The sequence below is a fragment of the Raphanus sativus genome, chromosome 6, assembly GCF_000801105.2.
Source record: "Raphanus sativus cultivar WK10039 chromosome 6, ASM80110v3, whole genome shotgun sequence".
NCBI classification, from domain to species: Eukaryota; Viridiplantae; Streptophyta; class Magnoliopsida; order Brassicales; family Brassicaceae; genus Raphanus; species Raphanus sativus.
Window position 1 is genome coordinate 36,290,614 of NC_079516.1, and position 27,680 is coordinate 36,318,293.

Genomic DNA, 27,680 nt, shown 5'->3' on the forward strand with positions numbered 1-27,680 from the left:
TTTATAGGAAAAAATAGATTGTGAATTAAGGTTCGGGTACCCATCAGATTTGGTTCGGGTCTGCTTGGGTTTCGGGTTTCTGGGATCAAATATTCAGTCACATTCGGATATTTCTGGATTCTGGTTCGGATTCGGTTCAGTATATACTTTAAATTTCTCAAAATATATAAACAAAATAATATATTACATATAAATTTGAATAACATATGTCAGAATATCTAAATTTAACATATAAATTGGTTTGATTTAAATATTTGGATAGAAAATCAATAATTATTTTAAGTATTTTTGGTCGTTTGAGTATACTCTATTTACATTTGACTATTTATATATATTTTTAATTATTTAAACCAACTTAAAAGTATCATATATATTCTGGATGTTTTTATTTACACTAAATCTAAAGAAATAATATATAAGTATATAAATATTTTTTTAAATACATTCAGGTATCCAAAATATTTAGGTTCAGATCGGATTCGGTTTCAGTAATCTAAGTACTAAAATTTTGAATAATTTGGATATTTAATCAATTTCGGTTCGGATTTGGTACTTTTTATGAATCGGGGTCAGTTCGATATTTTGGATTTGAGTTTTTTGCCCAACTCTAATATTGATATGGAAAAACATATTTTATAAAAAAAATTCTTCCGCACGGGCGTGCGGGTCAAAATCTAGTTAGATTTAAAAATAAATCTACAGCAAAAAAAAATTTTAAAAAAGGAAATATTTAGAAATCATATTTTCTATAGCTTTTTTTGTGGTTTCAATTGTCTTTAAAAATAAATCTATAGTAAAAAAATTAAAGTCAGAGCCACAAAAACTTACATCCTAATTTCTAAAAACCAAAAATATGAAGCTACAGCCCTTACCAGTTAACCCCATTCATACCAATTCTCTATTTTAATTCGGTTCGATTTTAATTGGTTCTATTTTACCGGACTGAACATCTCGTCAATAGTTATCGTGAAATTTTACGATGTTTTATACATATTTTTAAGAAATCGAAAATATTCATCATCAAAATTTGACGATGTTAAACATGCGAATGGACCACTTATACAGTGATGAATGCGTTTAATGAGTATTCTTTTATTACGTCAATCTCACCAAAAGAGACATCAAAAAGGAAATTGCGTCTCTTTAACACATTCCTTCATGCTTTGATAAATTTAGCTATATGTTAATCCACAAACGTGAAAAAATCTATACTATTATTTAAAAAATAAATTTACTTATTTATCATCTTCGTCATGATTTTATGATATTTAAGTAATAAACCGATATTACAGTTGATATCATAATGATGTTTATCCTATATTTAATTTATGATTTTAGTGACCAATAATATTATAGCCAATTTTATGATTTGTATTTGACATATTGATCCAAATAATTATTATAATATTGAAGTTAAGAATAAAAATAGATCACCATTACAAGTATTTAGTAATACATAAATTACATACTTATGTTAAATATTTTATATTAAACCTAAAATAAATTAATTTGTATTTGTACATGACGAACATCAAAATCACAATTAAATTTATGCTAATAATGAAGTTATCTGTAAAATCACAAATTTTATGAAAATAATATATTTAAAACTAAATAGAAAATAATATGTAAATTACAAAAGGAAAATAAAATATATATTAAAATATATGGAAACATGAAAAACTAGGATTAAAACATTAAATGACACTAAAATTTTGACAAATAGTAAACATAATATAAATATAATCTATGATAGTACATATCTAATGTTGTAATTTTTTTATTTTTTGTGTTTTTTCTCATTAAACTCTATAAAGTATAGAGAATATGTGATGTAAGTTGGCTATTGTTATTTTATTAATATTTCATGGATTGTGATTGTTTATAATCAATTCTTTTTAGTAACCGGATTTCTTTACAGTGCACAAATACAAAAAGTGTTTAATTTTAAATTAAATTTCCTAATTTGATTATTATTATAGTCCAAATTTTACATCCCATAAATAAAAATATGAAACAAAATATTAATGATCCAAAATCTACATCTCATAAATAATACACTAATTATGAGTATGAATATTGATTTTTTATAATTTATACTATTAATTTAAAATTCTGTGTAATTAATATTTCTCTTTGGCTAAAAGACATTAAATAATATATATATATATTAGTCCGCACAAGGTGCGGACCATAAACTAGTAAAAAATAAAAACTATCTAGAGCTTTTTTCTTACAAACATTTATTAATTGATTTCAAAATTTTTATTTATAATTTGTAAGTTTTTTTAAATTTTAATTATTTTTAACTTTGACAAAGTGTATTTTAATTAATATTATAAACATATAGATGTTTCCTTAGGTTTATAATATATTTAACATATTAAATTCTAAAATCCACTAATAAGTCTAAAATACAAAACCAACTCAGATACAAAACAATACATATAATAAAAAAATATTTAACTAATATTTAAAATTTAATGTACATAATTTATTTTTGAAATTACTAATTTTATAATGCATGTTTGGATTTCTAAATCCACTAAAATCTGATAACTTCTATTCATAATTTCAGTTTTTGTGGACTTATGTATAGGTATGGGCATGAAATCCGGAACCCGGAATCCTAACCGAAGGCAAACCAAAAAATCCGACCCGTTATCTGATCCAAAATGTAAAAATATTTAAACGGGTTTTGTAGAGTTGTATCGAAAATATCTGAATCCGAAGTGTTATTAACCGAATCCGAAAAGATCAAAATTAGTAGTCAATATAAATATTTTGAAATATATATGTATTTTAATTATTAATCTCAATATTTGTTTAACATGATATATAAAAAATAAAATATTATAATTTTAATAAATGCTTTAAGTATACAATTAGTTTTAAATTAGTATTTCATAATTTGCTTGATTTAATATTTTATTGTTATTTTATCAATTTTATGTGTGATAGATTATTTTTTAATTTAATTCAGTTGTTTTTATTTATGTTTTGTTTTAGATTTTTTTTTACTTCGGTTATATCCGAACCAAATCGATATAACTCCGAATCCGGATGATATATGATTATTTTATGGATCTTAGCATGTGATACAATTTTGAATTGAATCTGAAATATTGTTATCCTAATCTGATCCATACTAATAAAATTTTGGTATAGAATCTAGGAACGTAAACTCTAAAACCCAAAAATCTAAGAGATATGATCCGAACTAGAACGGATACCGGAATGCCTATGCATACTCATGTATATAATAATATAAACGTACGGAACGGAACGGAGTAAACGGTGGGCATTTGGTCGAGAGAAATAAAAAAGTAAACGGTGGGCCCACAATACCGGAAATTGGAAGACTGGGCCCAAACTAGTGAGTTTTGATGAAGTCAAGCACGCCCTAGAATAGTGTTCTGAAATTCGAGCTGAATCCGTGGTTGAGTCGGTAAACTCGGTGATCCAAAATAAACTCGGGTTGGGTTTTGTGAAAAACCTAAAATTTAAAAATCCACAAAAACCTGCGAAAACCCACAAAAACTCAAAATTCGGTACTGGTTGAACTAGTAGATAACTCTTTTAGACATAAATATTTATGAATTTTTTTTGATTTTTTAGATGTTATAACTCTTAACTAGTTACAATTATTTTAGATAGTCTAAACTGTTTTTTTTTGATATTTTGTATACCAAATAAAAATAAAAATATAAAAAGTTAAGTTAAGTATTCTAAATTTTTGTTAAACATAAAATATATACATATTCAAACTATTATTTTATGTTTTAAAGATATTTAGAGAGTATTAACTTTAGTTTCTATATTTTTATTTTTTATTTTATTAGCTAATATAATATTATATAATAATATTAATTCATTTATTAATCTACGGTTCATCCGCGGTTCATCCGCGGTCGACCCAACGATCCAGTAATCCGGTAAATCGTCCGGTTTAGTGTCTGGATCGGATTTTGCATATATACTATGTATCATGTGTGTGTGTGAATTGAGTTACGAAATTAGACCAATGTCTTCTTTTTTCCGAATTTATTGCTGTTTATTTGACACTGTTGTTGCTGGTTGGTAAAGTATGACAAGTCCATTAAGTTTCCTTTTTCATAAAAAAATATTTTCAAATACTTTCTTTTGTTAATAAATGGTTTAAAACTTTAAATACAGTTAAAGGGTTCACAATTTGAAGAAAAGGTAGTCTTAAGAATGGCACTTAAATATTGTTATATAAAAAGGGAATGGAATGATCACTTTTTCAAGAGTTGATTACACTCAAAGACACTTTTTGCCTTTCCTTTATATTGAGAGTCAATTCTCACATGTGAGACACTTTCTGGTGGGACCTACAAGTGTTTTTGACAAATTTATCCTTTGTGAGAAACGGATTGTGGACGAGAGAATTGTGGACGACTAATTATGGATGACCAACTAGTGATGCATGATGATTTACTTCCACTATTACAAATGTAAATTTTTTAAAAAAAATTGATATGATATCATTAACACCATGTGGACACTAATTTAAATGAGTGATGCAGTCCACAAAACTTTCAACCACAATGCTTCCGTACACAATAATACAAGTCTTTGCGAAGATTAAGTATGGACATGGACTAAGGTTCATGTGGATGGGTGTAACTAAGGCTTAAGAACATTATACATGAAGCTTGGTAACTGTCAAAGAGGTTAATGATTTGAACAGAAAAGACAAACAAGAACGTGAAGATTCACCTAAAAACAAACAAATGAAAACAGCACAACAGCAAACATTTGTCGGGAGATTGTAGAATAATGACAAAATTTACATGAGAGAAACTGAGATGATAATATTTGGCTAATCATCTGTATACCACCTTACTCTGCTCCTCTGTTTCTCGTTCTAGCTCTGTACACAAAAACCACATCACAGAACCAAATCTTAGCTAAAAAACAGGAATCAAAACACAAAGGACAAAACGAAGGATTCTATTTTCCACAATTATCCACTTCAGAAAGTTTATATGCACAGTTAAGCTAAAATCTTGAAATTCACAAGAGCCACCTAACGAAATGAAACTAACATATACAAAAAGCTCCGAACTTTACCCAGAGTATCGTACGGGGACTTCTCGTCGCTCTAATTCGATGAGATGCCCTGACGAGATTCTTCCTCTGACTCACACCAAACCAAAAGTTCAAATCTTTAGACGTGATCCATGATGAAGATGGAAACTAATTCAGTACCCGATTTATAAATCTGACTTTTGAATCATAACCCTAATCTTTGAAGAAACGAAAATGGCGTTTGACTTGATTTCATGTGTAAGTGTGTCGGAATGCTTCATAGAGACGATTTAATTCGGCTTGAGACATGTGTTCTCGACGACAAATGTCCTCTCTAGATATTTTCGGGGATTTGAGATTTAAAATTAAAGCATAGAGAGAGAGTAGCACACGAGATGATGAAAGTATGGATGCATATTGGATTAGCACACGAGATGATGAATAGAATCGAAGGAATGTTGTTCAATCGAGTGAGATGAAATTGGAGATTTCTGGGTTTTTTTTTTTTACGGCGTCTGAAGGTTTCGAAGGGAAAAAAAAGATGATTCAGTTGGGCTTTGTTTTGTTAAGGGGTATTAGAGTCTTTTTGATATGATAATGTGTGCCTCCAGCCCAATATGGCTTAGAATGAAATAGGAAAGTGGAAAAGTGTGTCTGGATGTAATAATTTCCTTTTTCAAAGTAAACAAGAGAAAGTGAATAAAGCAAAAGCGTGAAAAATTTTTTTTTTTTTTTTTTTTTTTTGCTAAACTGTAAATATCATAAAATGAAGAAAGAGTTTACAAGGTAACATCTAAGTCTGAATCCATCTTGGCAAAAAAGAAATTAAAAAACAAGATGGTTCAAAGTGAAAAGCATTGCAAGCTCCTTATGAAAGCCAAAGACTCATAAGAGAACTATAATTTTTCCTCAGCCTCCTTGCTGAGATGATATTCCTAATCTCGTTATCAATGGTTCTGAAGACAGTTGCGGCCGGTATGACTGCCTGATTGTGCACCAGATTGTTCCTCTGTCTCCATATGTGATAGACGATCGATTGGGTAACTATCTTCCGTAGGAGGACTCGTCGTGTAGAGGTCGCTGTTCTGATCCATGACAGCAACTCCGACCAGTTGGTGATCACTGCTGTATGAGATCGGCATCGCGTGAATACTTCCTTCCAAATCTCCCTACTAAACTGACATGAGAGGAAGAGATGATCTCTGGTTTCATCGTGGCAGGCACAGAGCGGGCATAATGGTGAGATCAACATCCCCCACGCTTCCAGTCTAGCTCTAGTTGGCAGTCTGTCGTAGTTTGCCACCCACATTGTGCAACTCAGCTTCGGAATGGCTCCTTTGAACCACACCACGTCCCGCCAGTCCTTAATCTCCTCTCTAGGCCTGAGAGCTTCCCAAGTCGCTGATGACCTGAAAACAGAGAGAGATGTATCACCAGCAACCCAATCGTACTTATCAACAACATCAATATTAAGTGGCAAAGAGAGGGTTGTGAGGTAAGTATGTAATTCTACTTCCTTTTGCGATCTCGGATGCGGTAGCGCCCATGTATCTCCTCTAGTGGCGTCCGCTACTACAGCATCCTTCCTCAGGCGCAAAGATCTAGGACCCGTAGGACCGATGTAGGTAATAAGTTGACCAAAAGGAGTCCAGATATCAAACCAAAAGCTCGTGTCCAGCCCATTACCAAGCGTAGTTCTGATAAAGCGCAGAGCCAACGGGCGGAGCTCAAGCATTTTTCTCCATGTCCATGAGTCGTTAGGCTTGGCGGTGATGGTCCAAAAAGACTGGCCCTGAAGATGGGTGCTCCAGTGCCAATCGACCCAATAAGATGATGATTTTGATAACAGCAGCCAAATGAATTTCAAACAAAGGACTTGGTTCCAGATAATTAGACTTCTGAGGCCGAGGCCCCCTTCTTCCTTTGGGAGGCAAACTGTGGTCCAAGCTATCTTAGCTATGCTTCTCTTTTCTGTACTTCCCGACCACAAGAACTTTGAGCAGAGTGATTCTATCAATCTTATGCAACCTTTGGGGAGGATGAAAGCTGACATCCAAAAGGAGACCAAACCAAAAATGACCGTTTTTAGTAGTTGAAGCCTGCCCGCGAACGACAGCATCTTTGTAGACCATGAGTGGAAGCGGTTGTGAAGCTTGATCATCAACGGTGCATACTCCGAGATTTTTAGCTTCCTAGTCATGAGAGGGAGGCCAAGATACCTGATTGGGAACTGACCCGAAGGGAAACCATAGCTAGTGATGGCAGTGGTTTCCGTTAGGTCGATCCCCGAGGTGAATAGCTCAGTCTTTGTAGTGTTTACATGAAGACCAGACCACGAAGCAAAATCATCCAGACATTCCGAGATTCCATGCAGGCTGTTACTCGTGCCATCGAAAAAAACCATCACATCGTCTGCAAACATAAGGTGTGAGATCTTGAGTTCCTCTGTTCCCGGATGATATCCAATATCCCCTCTTTCATATCTGAAATGAAGTAATCGGGAGAGGCACTCCATGGCAAGTACAAACAAGTATGGTGAAAGGGGGTCGCCTTGACGTATCCCTTTAGTGCTTTTAAAGAAGCCCCCCGCAATACCATTTACTGAGACCGAAAAAGCAGCAGTAGAGAGACACTCTGATATCAGCATTATGTAGCTCTCTGGCACTGCTAGCGCTCTAAGGGAGGCGAGTATGAAGTCCCAGCGCACGCAATCGAAAGCTTTCCGGAGGTCCACTTTCAGCATTCCCCTAGGAGATAACGTCTCTTTGTTGTACCCATTTACCAAATCAGTAGCTAGGAGGATGTTTTCTGCAAGAAGCCGCCCTGGTAGGAAAGCAGACTGAGACTTTGAGATCATTAGAGGAAGGATCTCCTTGAGCCTTGCAGCCAGAAGCTTGGATATAACTTTATACACTGTGTTTAAGCAAGAAATCGGTCTGAAATCAGTAGGGAGCTCCGCATTAATCTTCTTCGGGATTAGCACCAGGTTAGCAGTGTTCCATTGTTTCAACAACCTGCCTGATTTAAAGAATTCCAGTACAGCTTCAGTGATTTCAGGTCCTATGACTGGCCATGTCGAAGTGAAGAACTCAGCAGAGTATCCATCGGGACCACCAGTTTTGTTCTTTGGCAGTGAGAAGAAAGCCTCTTTTACATCCGCTGCAGAGAAATCTTTGTGAAAAGCGGAGATCTGCGCCTGTGAGCATTTGAAGTCAAAGAGGGTGTCCAGATCGCTTTGAACAAACATAGCAGGCGCAACCGGGCTACCCAGTAGTTGGGAGAAGTAGTCCACACACAGGTTCTGGATACCAGCTTGCGAGTCAACTCTCTCCCCTGATTCTGAGATGAGAAAATGGATGTGGTTTGAAGCCTGTCTCGCAGCCGCATAGCGATGAAACAAAGTTGAGTTGCCATCACCAAAAGATAGCCAATTTATCCTTGATCTCTGGAAGAAAAAAGAGGTCTCAGCAACAGATAATTCCTCCCATTCCGCCAAAGCAACAGATTCAGAAGCAGCATTGGCAGAAGTTGGAGAAGACAGCATCACGGCCTGTGCCTGAAGAAGCTTTTCATGAGCCTGCGCAGTCTTCTTCTCAATGCCTGAATAGTTTTGTTTGCTAAATTCTCTGATGATGTTCTTGAGCATTTTCAGTTTCCTCGAAACTCTGAACATAGCAGAACCTGTGACATTGAAAGACAACCAGCTAGTATAAACCGTAACAAGGAAATCAGAATTCTTTAGCAGATAATTAAAGAATTGAAAAGGCTTTTTCATTCTTATCCTGTCAGGTTGGAGGTGGAGCGATATAGGAGCATGATCCGAGAAGTCTGGGCTGCCAAAGAAAGCCACCGATGAAGGAAAGTTGTTGTACCACTCATCATTTACGAGGCATCTGTCAAGCTTCTTAGCCAAAGGAGCCGACTTGCGCTTGTTCCACCATGTGAATGTAGGCCCTCTGTAGTTTAAGTCGTTCAGATTTGCATCGAGAAGGCACTGATTCAACTCTCTGATTCTCTTATCCATATTCAGCGTAGGAAGCAGGGAATGCTCAGTAGGGTCTCGGATTTGATTGAGATCACCTAGAATCAACCACGGTTTTGCATCAAGCCCATAAGCAGCTTCAGTTGTAGTAATCTCAGTCCACAACGAAGAACGAGTAGCAGGGTCATTAGAGGCGTAGATGATCGAAATGTAGAACTTGGACTGTGCGTCGGTGGGCCAAGTAACTTCCGCGAAGATCATTTGTAGAGACTTGGACAGGACGGTGACCAAAATAGAAGGATGCCAGACCATCCAGATTCTTCCTAAGGGTGAATAAGCATAGTTATCTTCCACAGACCAACCTGGGAAGAGCTGAGCAACAAATTTATTTTTCTTGGGCTCTTTGACATGAGTCTCCAATATACCACCAAAAAGGGGAGTGTTCTTCTTACACCATTTATTTAATCCGCTGCGGTGACTATAGTTGTTAAGACCGCGAGTATTCCAGCAAAAAATGTCCGTCGACATAAAAATTTAGTTGAGTTTGGGGCTCCTGCCCCTGTTACCCTTACGACCTGAGAATCCCTTTTTGTTCTTGACCAGCTCGAAATCCGGCTCGAACTTACTGAATTCACCCTCCTCTAGCTCCGAGTCAGAAGTTTCAACGTCGGAAGAGTCAGGCTGAATGTCAGAGTTTGATGTCTTTGAGCCCCCAGAGCCACTACGAGGACGTGAAAACTGAAGGTAAGAGGGAGTACCGCTAGTTTCGCCGGTAGCTTGATCTTTCTCTGTGCCTAGCTTCGAGTGCTGAATGATCTCAGCATGAGACTGATCCTGAGGCCGATCGGAAGCAACAGGCGCAGAGCTCTGAATTTCCGGGACCATCTTCTGTTCTACCACTCGCCATTGCTGCTTATCCTTAGACTTGCTCCGTCTAGTCTTCTTCCCCTTAGGTTCATTTTTGCTATTCTGAGGGCAGGAGTGCAGCAAGTGGTTTTTAGACTTGCAAAGAGAGCAGAACATAGATGCTTTCTGTGTAGATGGACAACGCTTTGCAGTGTGGCCAACCTCTTTGCACGTCTCACAGATAGGAGGCATCCAGGGGCTTGATACTAAGACTCTGCATATCTCTCCTGATTCAAATTGAACGTTCACCGCCTCCGGAAGAGGAACCCGAGGGTCAATGATAGTCCACACCTTAGCCACTTCCAAGTTAGTTTTATTTTTCGTCATGGGATGGAGGTATCGTGGGTCACCAACGAGGCCTGCTATACGCTCCAAGCCATCTTCATTGAAGAATTGGAAGGGGACCTTCCTGAGTTCCAGCCAGATAGGCGCAGATGTAAGTTCTGGCTTTACCGGTACAACCCCGGGCTCCCACCTATCCACAAACATAGTTTGCCCTTCAATCTGCCATAACCTCTGGTTGATAACTCTCGCTCTAGTAGCTGCGTTGGGTATTCTGAATAGAAACGCGAAGCCCTCCATCTTTGAAACAGAAATGTCGCGATAGCTTTTGCTCCATATCCCATTCACGATGTTATGCAGGGTCCCTTGGGAGGGGGGATCTGAGTAGAACTGACCAAGGACGAAAGGTTCCCAGGACTTCCTGTTCTTCTCGATAACTGCATTCGGGATTTTGATACAAGCTTCGCCTGACGGAAGGGTGAAAGCTTCTCCCTTCTTAGACAACCTCTTACCTAGTCCCTTTGCGTGATTACACCAATCGTTCACTGGAGAAGTGGTTGGAACGGTACACTGCTTCCCATCCACTGAAGCATTGTCAACCGCTGGAGTTTGGGCCGGCGCGACGGGCGCTACCGGAGATTTCTCTGAGACTTGTTCTTGAGTGGTGCCATTGGCCTGCTGAGCATTAGTCGGCGCAGTACCAGTTTGAGCTCCTGTAATCTGGCTGACAGGAATCTCCAGAGCAGATTGTGAGCTCAAAGCCGCAGCCTTGGCGTCAACATTTGCTGGCGACAGGGAGACAACGGTCTCCATGTTGATTTCGTTGTCCTTGGCTAACATCGAGGAGCTCTGTGGTGGGCCACCAGTGCTCTGCTTCCATGCATCAGTCGAGGCAATAACTTTTGTTGATGGAGGATCCGACGACGACGCGTCGATCACAACCATAGGGTCAGCTTGAAGGTCCAAGATTGGAACAGGAGTAGATCGAGTTTGCTGAGCATCCTTGTCGGCTGGAGAGTCGATTTGGGCTTCAAAAGCATCCTCAGAGTTATCACCTGGCAGATCCGGAACAGTAGCAGTCGATTGCGCCTTAGAAGAGGTTTGTTGGGCCATCTTCGCCGGCGATTTCGTCGGAGATTTCCTGGGGGATTTTTTCGGTTTCTTCTTCTTCATCGTGGCAGGCGGAGAGTCGGAGCATATGCTGAGATTCCGTCGCCTGATGAGCCGGCGGTGGGCGGCGGAGTGAAGCGTCACTGTAGCAGTAGATCTCCTTTTTCGTCGAGCAAGAGAGAGAAAATAGCCGTTTTGTATGCTTCTATTGATCTCCTATTGGCGCCATGACACCCATGGCGCCATGAACATATACGTCAGTCTATGCTCCCTGCCTGTCGATTAAAGAAAAGTAAAATAAAATAAAAACATTTTTTCCAAATTTTTCTAATTTTTTTTGTAAAAATAATATATATAGTGATAGTGGGCATATATATTGCTTGAAAATAGTGATTCTCTACCTAATTAACCGGATTACACTGTTAATTCTAGACTAAAGTTGATGAATTATCAGTTTTAAATGTCAACATTTATAAAAATATATATAGAGAGAGAAATTTGTGAATATAATTTTTACATATTTATGCCGCTTAAGACCTGACCTATCTACCGATTTGATATAGAAGAACTTCATAATGATTTATATATGGATGATGATTCTAATACTCTTAATTACTAATACTATGATACTTATAGTTTGATTCTAATCCGGCAAATGATTTTAATCCTTTTGTTCTGTTTTGAGAAATGACAAGAAAAGGTCTCAAAGGTTTGAGTATGACTTCACCGTAAATCATACGACTGGATGACGCAATGATTATGATAGCTATTTACACGCCTCACACAAATGATACACATCAACATTTTACATTGATTTTTTGTTAGAACTATAAACAGAGCTTTCACATTCATTAGTCAATGTTTTTTAACCAATCCACAAATTAAAATAAAAAACACATAATAAGTTAAGTAATATAAAGTAGGTATTCTCCTCTAGAAACATGTCTAACACTCGATCTATATATAAATAACATGACACACCTTATTCTATACACCACTTATATCATCAACAAACCAACTCCACAGAAACCAAAGAAAAACTCATGGCTAAGCTCATTTTCTTCTTAGCCGTCCAAATCTTCCTCCTCGCCATCGTTTCTTCCACCGGAGACGACGGAGAAAACTTTGCCAGAACCATAGATCGGAAGCTTCTCGGTCTCCACAAGAAAGAGAAGCTAACCCATTTCAAAGTCTATTGGCACGACATCTTAAGTGGTCCAAACCCAACCTCCATCATGATTCAACCACCAGTTACAAACAATTCCTACTTCGGAGCCATCTCCATGATCGACAACGCCTTGACGGCGAAAGTTCCGATGAACTCAACTCTGTTGGGTCAGGCCCAAGGCTTTTACGCCGGAGCAGCCCAAAAGGAATTGGGTTTTCTAATGGCGATGAACTTTGCTTTTAAGACAGGGAAGTACAACGGAAGCACCATCACGATTCTTGGTCGGAACACCGCGATGTCGGAGGTCAGAGAAATGCCTATTGTCGGAGGAAGTGGGCTTTTCCGATTTGCTAGAGGGTACGCTGAGGCTCGGACAAAGTGGATTAATCTCAAGAACGGCGATGCTACTGTTGAGTATAGCTGTTATGTCTTGCACTATTGATGTTTTTTTGTAGTAATTATATAATTCATCTGGCGACCTAATAAGATTTTTATATGTTATGCTTTCTTACGTTTTCTTTTTGCATTTTGGTTTATGGTGTGTCCGGTGGATTTGTGGTACTGTAGTAGTTTTGTCGGTTAATAATATTTATAATAGTTTTATTTCAAGGAGGTTTTGATGCTAAATATCCCTTACAATTATTTGAAAAATAATTTTTACACATATTACGGCTAAAATCATTATCGTTAAAGACAATGACCTGACACTAACATGATTTAAAAAGAATTAATGACATGGTATGATATTAATTTTAATATGTAATTTTTTTTATAAATATTATATTTTTGGTAATAACTTTTAAATATGATCATGATAAATAACTCAAAAATCATCAGAAATATTTATTTTTGGTAAAATTATTAAATATATTTTTCGGCTATTAAAATATATCAATAATTCATATATTACATTAATAAAAGCTGAATAAGATTAAAAATTTAACTTTTTACCTCAACTTACATATTATAGTAGGGATTTTCATCCATCATGTGTGGAATAAAAGTTTAAAATTTAAGTTATATTTTAAATAAAATATTGTTAATTTCTAAATTTTATTATTTGTTTACAAAAATTTACTTTTCAATTTTCAATTTAAATCTATGTAAAATGAAGATAAATAAATATTTTTATTTATATTTATATTTAAATATATATATAAATATATTTAAACTTATAATCTCGAATTTTATTTATTTTTGGTTAAAGTATATTATTTAAAAACCAATAAAATTAAGATAAAAGTTTGTGAGGTATATAATATTCAAAACATAAAAGTAAATAATATTTCTAAAATTTGTAGATATGAAAAAACATTAATAGTTTTTTCATATGACCATTAGGTTTTAGGTCCAGACCCATAATTCCCATAGAATGAGGCCAAACCATTTAATGATTTAATATAATCTTTTTTGAAGAGCGAGAGCCTCCTACTGTATATCGAACTAGGGCTGGGCAAATAAACCGAATCCGAAATTCTGAATCGAATCCGATCCGATAAAAATGAATCTGAACCGATCTGAACCCGATATAACTATCGAATGGATCTTGTTTTTTGATATTTCGGGTTATGAGTATTATTCGAACCAAACTCGAATCTAAATGGATATCCGATAGAACCCGAAACATTCAAAATCCTAAAAAGATTTTATACGAAACATGATCTCAATTCCTAATATGTACTTAAAATACATTAAGATATATTGAACATCTAAAATACTTATGTATTACATAAAGGTTGGTGGTTCTATTACATAAAGGTTGATGGTTAAAGGTGGCTGTTGAATTTTGAAATATTTAGATTTAGATTTTGTTTTCATTAAACAATGTTTCTCATTTCATGAAGTCGTGGTTTTCTTTTTATGATTCATTCATTTGGTTTTCTTTTTATCAATAAATATATTTTCCTTTCGTTTGATTTTGAATGATCATGGTTGATGTTTGTTTCTTTTTTTTAAAATCGATTTTATTTATATTTTAGTTACAAATTAGGTATTTGAAACCAAAACAAACTAATTTTACTTATGTTTTGGTTACAAAGTAGGTACAAATCAGATATTTTTAAACCGAAGAACCGATTGGGATCCGAACCCGAAAGTACATTGGGTTGTACCGGTTCTTTGAAGATTTACTAACCCCGACCCGAACCCGACAGAACCCAAACCGGTCCGGAACCGAACTTTCAAATAATTCGAATGGGGCTGATTTTTGATAAACCCGAAAAAGCGAAACCCGATTGGATAAAACCGAAACCCGATTGGAATCCCGAATGCCCATGCCTAAATCGAACTCGTGACCTCCATGGTCCTTACATTATTGGCAACGAGTCGGCTCCACCATTAGGTTAGTAGGCCAATTCAACGTTGGTAAATTAATTATAATGGAGTTAAAATAATTACAATTATAAAAAACAATACTTTTCTAAAAAAATACTATTAAAATTTTATAAGCTAAAATAGAATTAAATAATATTTCAAAAAATTTAAAGTGTATTATATTTATATTTCTACTATTATATTATTTATTGTTATATTAATGATGTTTTATGAGTTATTATCATATCTTAAATACAAATCAATATCAAATGTTAACGTCTATGGTATAATTAATTTCAAGTAATGTCATCATTGTTAGTATTCCATGTAATTATTTTCTTTTTTCAAAATTAACTGACGATAACACATGACAAATCATTTTTTTAAATAATGTCTAGAGAACTTATATATATTACCAAACTAATCGTAAATGTGCATCAACAAATACAAAATAAAATAACACTAATCATATGTTTTATAGTTAAATGATTAAAAATTATTTAAGTTTACCTCTTCATCAGGTTAACAAATTGATTTCTCAGTTTAACTTATTTCAACTAAAACAACAAAATTTCAAAGAATATAATTATAAAATGTTATTTTAATTTTATTAAACTTAAATAAAACTAAATTGAAATAGTTAAATAAAATCAAAAGAAATAAAACTGAAAAGATATTTATAATTTTTTTTCAAACCGCTGAAACTAAAATATGAAAATAATATTTTTTAAATATAAATTAAAATTTTCTAGTTAAATAAAAAATAATATTTTTAAAATTATTATTTCTAGTGCAAAAAAAGTTCCTAGGTTACTTTATTCTTTTAGTGTATGTTGTCTTATGGTCCTGGATAGGACCGATATCTTGACGTGTGGTCGGTAAAAGAACTGGAAGAACACGTTAATGACTTTGATAAGCAAGCCAAATTAGATAATATGTAATTTATGTTACTATTTCAATGGCATTTGTATTTGTAGTTAATTCTTCTAACGTAATCGCTAAACACTGATTTATCCAGCAGATGTGATCGGTAACTGCTTTATAGAGTCTTGATTATTGGAACGACTTTTAACTCGATGAAGTGACTTCGCCTTGCAAGAAACATGTTTCTCCTTGACATAAGCATATCTATTTATGGTTTTAAGAAGAAAAGGCAACTTTAGATTCTCTAAAACATTATAACACGCACAACTTTTATACTAAAGAGAGTTTCAAAGAAAAAAAAACTATCATTCTAAAGAAAACAAGAGAAAAATGCATGTGTTTATGCAATTGGGACGAGTTAATAATGATAGTTTTGAAACATTAAGAAAACTATTCACATGTTTGTTTCTAACTTTCTGTGAAAGGTTAATGTCAGGATCAAAAGATTGTTTCTGGATCTGGTGGGTCTGAGGCCCAAGGAATAGCAAGCAGATTTCGGTGGTTCTGGATAAGTATAGTCTTCTAATTTCAACCTTTTCATTTAATTAGTTTTACTTTCTGTGTGATTAAAAATGGTTCTTTTAGAGGCACTTTAAGCACGAATGAGAAACGGTGCATAGATGAGCTATACAGCGTTCTGCGCGTCACGTGAACTGGGTAGGGTAACCAACAAACGATGCAGTGAAAGAGTGTACTCTACCAACTGAACCAGACTAGCATCTGAAAAGAACAAAAACAGATCGTAAGATTCAGAAAGAACAGTAGTTACAACTCCACTGATCAATCCCAAGGTTGGGACATCATTCACAGGTGAAGAAGCTGGGACACTATTTAGTTTTTACCATTTCATTAAGTCATTTTTGGATGTGCTTTTGTAAATGAAATCTAAAAATGTTTCCCCCTTTGAGCATATTTTTAGCCTCGTTTTGGGAGTTTGGTGAGGAGGCAAGGCCTCTATTAGAAAGAGTATTTGTCCTGGTAAAGCAAATCACGCCACTCTTGAAACATGTTCGTTCTTAAGTCCAACACTCTTCTCTCAGACAAGAGTGTCTGTTCTTCTTATGTTTGTTAAGGTAGAGATACATTCGTGAATGAAATTTCAGTGTGGTTCAGTTGAAGTTCAAGTAAATAAATTCGATGTCTAAACCAAGTAATTAACAAACAAACCACCACTGGATGAAAAAAAAAAATGAAGGAAACAATGTAAGTTGTCAACAAATCGAAGAAGAAAATGTCTTCAAGTTTCTCAATCTCACACACACAAAGATCAAATCGGTTTTCACGAGGAAGGGTATGACGTCAGCCCCGAAGCTTCAGTCACCGCCGCAGCTTCCTCATCAGAGTACAAATTATCACTCCTCCTAACCGCCGCGTGGATCATAACCAACACGAGGGCGGTCAACAGCGACCCGAGTATATTCCCCGTGGCGTGGGTGAACAAAAGCATGCCGATGGTCAAAACCGATAGACAGATCATGACCGTCCGATCGTCCACCTGGTGACCGAAGACGACGAGAGGCTCGTCGCGGAGGAAGTAGAGGAAGATCCAGAAGACGACCAAGATGGCGAGGACGAGGAGCGAGGTCGGGTGGTAGAGGAGGCTCGCGAAGAGCATGAAGAGGACGGCGATGGCGTAGTTGGCTCTGAAGTAGACGAGATTCGTCTTCGTTCTCGAGATCGCGTCGAAGAAACCGTGAGGTAGGGACATGGATTCGAGATCGAACATCGATCGCCATGGGCGGCGCGTGGCTAGACCTGATTTGATACGGTGCCTGACGTGTGAGATGTACTCGAGATCCACCGGTGGAGATGGATGAGATGACGTCGGGATCGCGCCGTAGTTTGTCATTTCGTTCTAATTGGTTGGAGAGAGAGAGAGAGAGAGAGAGAGAGAGAGAGTAAATTTATGTATTGCTTGAAAAAGATAATGATCAGTCCCTCTTGATTAGGAATGGTGCAGGCTACAGGCATAAATGTCATATACTATTAGATAAAATCACAAAAGTAGATAGCACATAATCAAATAAAATACATTAATGCTATATATTATTCTAAGGTCGTAATAAACTCTCCTCCATCCCAATAGGAAAAAAAAACTCCATTATATAATTTCTTTTGAACATTGTGGTGAAATCATAATTCTATAAATGTTTACCTCTATTATAAAAAGAGAAAACAATCTGTGACAGTCAGTAGCATCTATCATTACGACAAAGTCTAGAAAGGTATATTCTTCTGGTATTGATTTGAAACTTTTATATTCCTGCAGAATCCGAACAAATTCTTACTTGTGATTCAGCAGTTGTCAACGGGTCCTATCTACAGATACTATCGTTTCGTCCGACAGAAAGTTGTCAAAGGATGAGAGAGTTCGTTTGAATGTGGCTGCCAAGCCTGATGTTCATGCTATTGAATTTCGCACTTTCTCAATGTCAAAATCTATGCCAGTTTATCAACAAAAGTACCAAAATCTATCAACAAAAAGTTTTCAGTTCATTACTCTTTTAACTCACAGAAAGCTTCGCTCTCTCGGTTAAGTAATCAACAATGTTTTTTGCTCTCTACGTGAGCTGAGTTCCCGGGCAATTCCGCTTAATATGCCCCGTAAGACCACATCCATAACATGCCTTACTTTTGAATGGTCGAACGTGTTTCCGCCCACGCAGTCCCGACATGGATGTCTGCTCTGTTCCTGAATCTGCAGCATGGTCGTCCCATGTCCGTTTTAGAGTTCCCTTTGGCGCTTGGGATGCTCTAGCTTGCTTAACTTCCACGTCAATGTTACTCTCCATCAGGACTGCCGTCTCCACCAAATCAACCATGCTCACGTACCTCCGCATTTGGCATCGGTTCTTAATGTCAACCCGCAAGCCCCTCACGAACTTTTTTATATGTTCCCTCTCATCAACGCACCTGCTTACAAACTTTCTCAGACGATGGAACTCCTGCTCGTACTCCCTCACGGTTCTAGTTCCCTGACGCAGCTCCGCGAAGTCTTTATCCATCTGATCGATGGCTTCCTCCGGAAAGTATCTCCTGGCGAATTCATCCTTGAAGTCGTACCAGTTGAGCACATACCCTTCTGGAGTTCCCTGAACCACATTTTCCCACCAGATATGGGCTTCTTCCCTCAAGTAATGGGCTGCTAATTCCTTTCGGTATTCCACTGGACACATGCTGAACTCAAAGTTCCTTTCCAGCAGTTGCCACCAGTTGTCTGCGGCTACCCGGTCAGCACCACCACCGAAGGTCTCAGTACCCAAGTCCCTCATCCGTCTTAATGCGTCCCAGTATGAAGGTATTGGCCCGGTTGCTGGCACAAGCGGAGAAGGCTTTTCCAGACCGGCACCTCCTTGTACTTGCAGAACCGCTGCGGCCCGAGAGGCCAGTCCCCCTGCGGAGTTCTGTTGTAGCAACGGCCCAAACAGCTCCTTGAGTCCATGCAAGACGGCTGCACTTACTGCCGCAGTGTCTCCCACTGGAACCTGTGCTTGGCCATTCGCACCATTCTGCGGCTGCCCCACGCTGCGTGTGCACTCGAGTATCTCTGCTGCCTCAGCTCGGTTGGATGCGGTTTGGTTTCCAGTGTTTCTTGGCTGGGCCTGAAGGTTCATTCCTCTCTCGGATGGCATCTGTTCAGAAGTTCCATAAGACCCAAGAAACATAATACAGGGATGTAATAGTACAAGTCCACAAAGAGTGAGTGAGTACCAGAAAACCATTGTGCTCTCCATAAGAACCACGGAAGCTGCCATCCATATTGTTGAAATTCATCCCATATGATCCACCTGGACACATATAACGTATGACAAGAAAAGACTTAGCGACTTTATTGAAAACACCAAACGCTTCCAGGAGGGTCATACCATAGCCCCAGGGCCTACTATCAACAGCAGCAAGTTCTGCTCGTAGCTTTTCAACTTCACGCGCCATAGAAACCATGTTATTTTCCATAGACTGCCGCTGCTCCATAAGCTCAAACTTTTCCTTCTTCTCATACTCAATAGCACCTCTGTTCCAAAACAAAAGCATCCGTCTTTAGCATTTACAGCTGAAACCCACATGCTCAAGCATTAAAGTAGAAGAGTAATCAAAGATTCAATCTTATACCTAGCGTGCATAAGCTCTTTCTTCAAGTCTTGAACCTCAGCTCTCAAACCAGGAACCTGCTTGTTCTCCGACTGCAACTTGACCAAATCTTTCCTAAGTATCTCAACATCTCCACCAAGTTCACGTTTTACGCCATTTAGCTTCTGAACTTCACCGCGCAACTCTGCATTCTCTTCCTTATAAGACTCTATAGCACGACCATCCTCCTCCCTTTTCTCACTAAACTCCCTCGATTGCAGATCTTGCTCAGCACGGAGATCAGAAACCATGAGTTTCATTCGGTGAATCTCTTCCTTACAAGAATCCAAAGCACGAGCATCGTCCTGCATTCTCTCGCTGAACTCCCTGGATTGATGATCATATTCAGCACGGAGTTCAGAGAGAGCGAGACTCATTCGGTGAAGCTCTTCCTTGGAAGAGCCCAGTTCTCGATCTAAAAGCACTCGGTCTTCAGCTAGTCTGTGGTTATCACTAAAAAGCCTTTGGATTTCAACAGTCTGTATTTGAAGATCTTCCAATAGTCTCTCGGGAGAGAAGCCACGTGGATCATGATAACCTCCAGACATTCTGAAGTTAAGAAAAAAAAAAAGAATCAATCAAAGCATGCAATAAGCGATTACATCAATGTAAAGCTTTTTTTTCACTAGAATCATAAGTTTGCTCAATTGATAACGAAATTAGGGTTTTGCAACATAAAAATAAAGCAGCATAAACCTGAGACCTAGATAATAGAATCGATTTCGAAATTGGATTGATCGCAGTTCAGCAGATCGGGCAATTTCGAATTGGATACAAACTAGCAAAACTGCGTTTTTGAAAAATCATGTGTTTACTCTCAAGTCTCAACTAAGAAGAAAATTAGGGTTTTATAACATCAAAAAAGGTGAATTCAAACGAACACCAAGAATCAATTTCGAATTGGATTTGATCGCATATTAATTTCCAGTATCGAAGATGAAATTATTAGAATACTGGAAATTATAAGAAGATATTGCGATAATCATAAACAATACAAAACCTTTTCTGCTGCGGTTCTACCTTCCTTGTGTGTTCTTCGTTCTTCTGCTTGATTCTCTCTCTCTCTCTCTCTCTTGGTCCGTGGCTGCGTTTTAATTTTTTCTCATCAAATGAAATGCTGCGTTCGGGTTAAAAAACTTCCATTTCATTTATTGGGCTTCAGATGAGCATTTGTTTCTGAACATGGGCCTACTCTGCACCAAGAATAGCTTTCTTAATCATATTCTAACTAGGTGTTTTCCTGCACCATGTGCAGTAAAAGAATTTTAAAATATTTTTAATAAATAAATATAAATTATATTTAATTTTTTATTAATATTATAAATTTTCTTTTTTCTTATCAATATTTTAATATAAATTTGATTTAGTTGAACATTAAAATTAAGATAAAAACAGTTTTGTTTATTTTGAATTATATTTAAGAATGTGTATGTATATATTTAAAATTATAATCTTAGGTAGATTTTTCTATCTATTTATTTTAATTAAATATATTTAATAAATATGTAAATTGCATAATTATAAAAAATTAAAATTAAATAATATTTATAAAATATGTAGATATATATATATATATATATAAGAAACTAATAATTTTACGATTTAATTTGATTTTATGATTTAATATTTGTAATTTTCTGAAAATATGTATATATTTTGAAATATTTTAATTTAAATGATATTTCGAAATTTGAAATGCCATAGTTTAATATATTTATTTTAGTGATGATTTATGAGTTATTACCATATTTTAAAAAGTCCAAAAATATAAATTGACAATAAATGTAATATATGAGTTATTCCCATATTTTAAAAAGTTTACCAAAATATAAATTAACATTAAATATAATTGTTCATGTCATATTAATCTATAAGACATGTTATCAATTTTAATAGCCATGTCACAATTATTAATCTACGTGTTTTCATGCATCATGTGTAGTGAATAAATTTTTTAAAAGTTAAATTTTATATTTTAAAATATAATTTATTAATATTATATATTTTATTTTTGACCAATAATTAATATAAATATCATTAATTAAGCATAAAATTAAGAGATTTTTTTTTAAATTATATTTAAGAATATATATGATATACATAAAGCTAAAATCTTAGATTAAAAAAATATTTATTTAAATCAACTTGTACAAAATTACTAAAAAATCATATAAAATTGTATAGTTATCAAAAATTAAAATTAAATAATATTTATATAATTTGTAGATATCTAAAAGAAACTAATGATATTACGATTTTTTTTTTAAATTCAGAAAATTTTAGATGATAAAAATTTTAGAATTATAAAAGTAAAATTATATAATATTTCGAAATTCAATTATATAATTTGTAGATATCTAAAAGAAACTAATGATATTACGATTTTTTTTTAATTCAGAAAAATTTAGATAATAAAAAATTTATAATTATAAAAAAAAATTATATAATATTTCAAAATTCAATTTTGGATATATTTATTTTAGTGATGATTTATGAGTTATTACCATATTCTATAAAGTTTACCAAAAATATAAATCAATATTAAATATAATATATGAGTTATTGTCATATTCTAAAAAGATTTCCAAAAATATATATCATCATTAAATGTAATTGTCCATGTCATATTTAACCATATGACATGTCATCAATCTTAATAGCCACGTCATAATTTTTTTGTAAAAACGATTGTAGAGAAGACATGTGGCAAATCACTTCTCAAATATAGACTAGGGGATGGTTCTATTTTAATTAGTGAAATTACGGTACGTAAAGTTCAAAAATTTAAATGAGCAATTGAGCATATAAACAATTGTGAGATTTTTGTTTTTAAACGTGAACTTAGTGTAGAATAAATTGTTGAATTAAATAGATAAATTTAAGCTTTATAAATCGAAAACTCAAACATTTTTTTTAATGTCTGAGTCGATTATTATCGATTAATTATGTCATTACAATGATGAGAAAGAATATTACAAAGACGATTTTACAGCCGACAATTTTACCATCCTATGAGAATACACGCCTGACTGCACCACTCTAAGCCGTTCTATGAGATCCATGTTCGATGGTACGCTCTACACCAAGCTGAAGATCTCATGTAACTTGTTTCTCCATAATTTGCATAATTTGGTATTTTCTGAGGTTTGAATCTTTGACCTCCGTGTGTAGAAACAATTGAACCTTTAGTCAAACCATTGGACTAAGGGGACTTCCACAAATCTCAAACATTAATAACCGTTTATATTTGTATGTAATCACAAAGAAAATTTTGTAAACATTGGTTTCCTTTTTTTGTTATAAAAAGATAAATGATTATAAAATCATATCAATACAAAGTATTATTTAATAGATATTCAGATTACATATATATATATCGTTAAATTAAATTATATGGCATATAAAATATATAAATACGTTAACTTTAAAATTTATATTGAAAATTTATTGAGACCTGAATATTTTAGCTTTGAACACTTTTTATATAAGATACTCTAAGTGTATTATTATACAACAAGACGATATAATATTTGAATTTTACTGTGTTAGTTATTGGTGATTATTTCTTAGCAAGAGGGAATTGAACTATAATTTCAATTAATATTATTATACGAAGAATATATAAATTCTTTATATGAAGAATCAATATTATTTGGAAAAGAAATCGGTCAAACTTAATATGACATGATTTATAGTTAAATCAGAAATCCAATATATAAATGCAATCTATATACGCGGAAGCCTCCGATGACTTTTAAAGCCGTATTAGCTTTTAACAAGACAATAATATATCATATTTTTTTATTGTGTGAACATATTTTAATAATTTGTAATTCAAGTCCAATATTAAATAGGAAAAATCATTACTGAATATATGAAATATTCACCATTACATGATTAACCATGCAAACTAAAATAATGTATAACTAGCTACACAAAGTATATGTTATGCATGACAAATCGTTCAACTTAATCTATTTTATTAAAACAGAAGTACACTTTGAAAATACCCCTAAGTTTTTGAAGTTATTTACATTAGAATGCCACTAAAGCAATAAATTAATTTTCCTTCTTTATAGTTGTCTTTTCTGATTTATAAATGCATTTTCCTTAATCATAGTTGTCTTTATTAAACCTATATTTAAATATGCTTGTCTTTTCCTAATTTAAATAATAGATTTAAGCATTTAATTTATTTTTTTAATTTAAATATAAAATTTCTTGATCAAATCTCTATGAAAATAGATTTCCCAATATACTTTGTTTCAACATAATAAATATTTTAAATATTTATTATTATAAATAATAAAATAAAAGATCACACATCATAATCAATTTATATAACATATAAATAAAATATAAAATAATTTATTCATATATTATTAGCATAGTGGTTTCATAATATAAATCTATTTAGTTATAGATATTGGATTCCTTATATGATACACTGTGATATAATAGACGATCAGAATCACAAAATATAATCATTCAAAGTAATAAATAAAATTGTTATGTTTTAAAATGATCTATTAATAATGATGTAATACATTTTAATTTATAAATATATATATATATATATATATATATATATATATATATATATATATACCGTCACGGATCAAGCTATTTAAATAAACAACAACAACACTAAATTATTTTTCTTTAACAAATTTATTTTGATAGAAATTATATATAGTTTCAAATATGTTTATATATTTTATGTATTTATAAATTTATTTTATTTGGGATGCTGAAATTTTGGAATTGGAAAAAAATATGACCCACCTCTATATTATTTTAATTAAGAAATTAAAATTTATATCAGAATATTTCATTAAGCTTTTAATTTTATTATAACTGCAAAAATTAATTTTCAATCTAGATTTATGTGTAGATATTAAAAATTCATCATTTAATATAAACAAAAAATGAAAAATAGAAAATAAATACCCGCCCGGTCGGGCGGGTCAAGTTCTAGTGATGTTTTATAGCTAACATCACAAGTTCAATTTCATATAAACAAATTGCATTTACTTAAACTTAGTAAAAGTATAACATTAGATTCGTATTCTTAGATTATTTTTTATTCTGAAGAGTATACAATTAATAATTATATACATGAGATCATATTTGGTTTAAGTTGACATCAAATAAGTTTAAAAATAAAATAAAATGTTAGAATGACGTCAAATAAGTTTTATAATTAAAACATTATCAAATAAGTATATATCACACAATTAATCAAACGAATTAGAGAAATTTTATAAAAATTTCATAACAAAACAAATTAAAATAATTAAAAACAAAATTAAATAATATATCATATAACTTTCATATTTATTATAAATAAAACAATATAATTATACAGTTTTAAAATATAATAAAATAAAAATGTTAAAATACTAATTATCAAAAATGTTAAACATATTGAATTTATAAATTATATTTTGTTAAAAAAACATTTACGCTTTTAAAACATGGGTTAAAATCTAGTTTTAGTTACATAACGGTCATATCGATCATATTTTAATTGATAGAACGAGATATTTGAATGGTCTCTGACATCTACATCAGATTTTGGATGAACGAAATTAAATATAGTTAAGAGATGTTGTCGTGTATAACATATACTTCGTATAGTTAGGTATATAATAATTTAGTTTGCATGGTTAACCATATAATGACCAATATTTCATGTAGTCAACAATCATTTTTCCTATTAAATATAATAAGTTTTAAAAATCATCATTTCAACATCAGTCTTTTAGTTAGCAACCTTATATTTAAATCAAGTACTATATACAAAATGTATTCTAAACAAACATTATTAAAATATTAAAATTTGAAAACATTATTATGTTAAGTATTTAATTTGACTTAAATCAAAAATCTGATCCTCCAACATCACCTTACCCTCTAAACACTAAACCCTAAACTCCACTCACTAAACCCTAAACTCAGATATAAACCCAAATCCAAATATTAAAATTTGAAAATAGTACATAATATTTTGTAATATTAAACTATTCTATATAAATATCAATTGTAGAATGAAATTGAATTAGAAATTGGTAGCCTCACCCACAATCCCTAAATATTACACATTATCCTAATCTTCAACCCTAAATACTAAAACCTAAATTCCAATCACTAAACTCAAATTCAAATATCTATTATAAAGAAATCAATAAAAGTCCAAAAATAAGAAAAAATATAAAAACTACATTATATTTGTCTACTTTCTGAAGTTCAATAAACTTCTATTAGAACATCCGCAATGGGAGTCCTTACGGATAAATCCTTAACATCAAATTATTATAATAATCTGTGGGATCCACCAAAAATTAAGGATTCATTCTTAAAAATCTTTAGATAAGGATCAATCCTTAATGCGTGGTGGCTTGCGATTGGTTGATATATTTTTTTATTATATTTTTTAAAAAATTGAAAAAAGAAAAATAATAATTAAAAAATTATTTTTTAAGGACTCTTTGCGGGTGGTCTTACATTTAATCTAAAACAAATAAAAAGTATATCAATACAATTAAAACAGCAGACATTTTTCAAACATCCTCTTAGTTTTTCAAACTATTTACAGGAATGCCACTGAAATATATTAAATATTTAATATTTAAATTACCTAAAATATTTTGAAGAGATCTTTAGAAAATCTGAACAAACAATATTCAGCCTAATATAGTTTCAAATAGAATTTGAAATAAATAGTCACCTTTTTATTTGCATATGTGATAGTATATAGGCGTTTTTTTTTCCTATGTAAATTTACATTTTTATTTTCTTTGTTTCAATATATATTATCATCATAACTAACATAGATAGGTGGAGTTTATATGATTATAACATAACTTAGTGATGACATTTTACTGCATATACCCAATTAGTTAAATTCAAACAAAAAAACTATACATATACATTTTTATTATATGAAAATAACTTTGAAATTATTCGATACTATATATTATACTATATTATTTTTACAAATTCCAAAATAAGTGTTCCATTTCTATTTTTAAAATCAAAATTGAAAACAATATTTTATAATAATAATAGGACAGAAAATAACATTTCTAATAAATGATTACTCATCCAACTTTAAGCTGGAAAAATATAATATATCGCATATTCAAATTTTATTAAAGATACAAAGTTTGAACTCACTGAAAAATAATTAAAATATAATATATATGTGAATCTTAACATAAATTATATATGATAAAATAGAAAATGTAAATTTACTATAATTTCAAACCATAAATTAATTCGGCTTCAGAAACACGGATCAAAATATTTATATTTTCAAACTAAAATGTACAAACAAAATAACCTCACTGTTAAAGTACGGATCATCGGTTACCACGATAAGATATTTCAAGAAATACACGGTTTAGATATATCAGGGGTAGGCAAAAAATTCAAACTGAACCGAGTCAAACGGAACTAATCGAACCGATACCGATTCAAATCGAACCGAAATCTTTTTCAAATAATTCGATTGAAGATTTTTCCAACCCAAATGGTTCAGTTTGAAACTGAACCAAACCGAGAAACCGAACCAAACTAACTATGATTTACTTCAGTTGGAAATTACTAGAACCGAACTAAAAAAACCAACCCGACCCTGAACCAAACCGAGAAGATAACCGAAGTGCCCACCCCTAAGATATATGATAGGAAAAACTCATTTTGATTTTGATATCGACAATCCAGGAATAATTTTTTTTTATAAAAATCATCTTTGAATTTTTTTGTACTAAATTATAACAAAAAAGTCCCTCACTTTATGCTTTATTTCCC

At 33.2% G+C, this 27,680-nt stretch overlaps 3 protein-coding genes and 1 long non-coding RNA gene across 4 annotated transcripts; 1 reads left to right on the top strand and 3 right to left on the bottom strand.

The window, feature by feature from the left end:
* Positions 1–4,623: 4,623 nt before the first annotated feature.
* LOC108809739 (uncharacterized) lies at positions 4,624–5,697 on the bottom strand. The gene is made up of 2 exons (XR_001942890.2): positions 5,095–5,697; positions 4,624–4,894 (listed from the first exon to the last, which is right to left on the bottom strand). It is a non-coding gene; the product is annotated as an uncharacterized LOC108809739 (long non-coding RNA).
* A 6,587-nt stretch (positions 5,698–12,284) lies between these two features.
* On the top strand, positions 12,285–13,109 carry LOC108806671 (dirigent protein 20). Its single transcript, XM_018578839.2, has one exon. It carries the CDS (start codon positions 12,376–12,378, stop codon positions 12,940–12,942), a length of 567 nt encoding a protein of 188 aa, XP_018434341.1. The 5' UTR covers positions 12,285–12,375; the 3' UTR covers positions 12,943–13,109.
* A 3,736-nt stretch (positions 13,110–16,845) lies between these two features.
* LOC108809083 (PRA1 family protein F2) lies at positions 16,846–17,688 on the bottom strand. Its single transcript, XM_056989033.1, has one exon. It carries the CDS (start codon positions 17,584–17,586, stop codon positions 17,017–17,019), a length of 570 nt encoding a protein of 189 aa, XP_056845013.1. The 5' UTR covers positions 17,587–17,688; the 3' UTR covers positions 16,846–17,016.
* Positions 17,689–18,137: 449 nt separating this feature from the next.
* Positions 18,138–20,961, bottom strand: LOC108813776 (uncharacterized). Its single transcript, XM_018586431.2, has 5 exons — positions 20,866–20,961; positions 19,848–20,414; positions 19,604–19,749; positions 19,449–19,525; positions 18,138–19,369 (listed from the first exon to the last, which is right to left on the bottom strand). The coding sequence occupies exons 2-5, from the start codon at positions 20,411–20,413 to the stop codon at positions 18,299–18,301; spliced, it is 1,860 nt and encodes a 619-aa protein (XP_018441933.1). The 5' UTR covers position 20,414; positions 20,866–20,961; the 3' UTR covers positions 18,138–18,298.
* Positions 20,962–27,680: the final 6,719 nt, after the last annotated feature.

What these genes read in the sequence shown, in the direction of transcription:
- LOC108806671 (XM_018578839.2), top strand. Translation starts at nt 12,376, where the DNA reads ATGGCTAAGCTCATTTTCTTCTTAGCCGTCCAAATCTTCCTCCTCGCC.
- LOC108809083 (XM_056989033.1), bottom strand. Translation starts at nt 17,586, where the DNA reads ATGACAAACTACGGCGCGATCCCGACGTCATCTCATCCATCTCCACCG.
- LOC108813776 (XM_018586431.2), bottom strand. Translation starts at nt 20,413, where the DNA reads ATGTCTGGAGGTTATCATGATCCACGTGGCTTCTCTCCCGAGAGACTA. An exon ending in AAAGAGCTTATGCACGCTAG is followed by an intron (nt 19,750 to 19,847) that starts GTATAAGATTGA and finishes GTTTTGGAACAG; the next exon opens with AGGTGCTATTGAGTATGAGA. An exon ending in TAGTAGGCCCTGGGGCTATG is followed by an intron (nt 19,526 to 19,603) that starts GTATGACCCTCC and finishes ATATGTGTCCAG; the next exon opens with GTGGATCATATGGGATGAAT.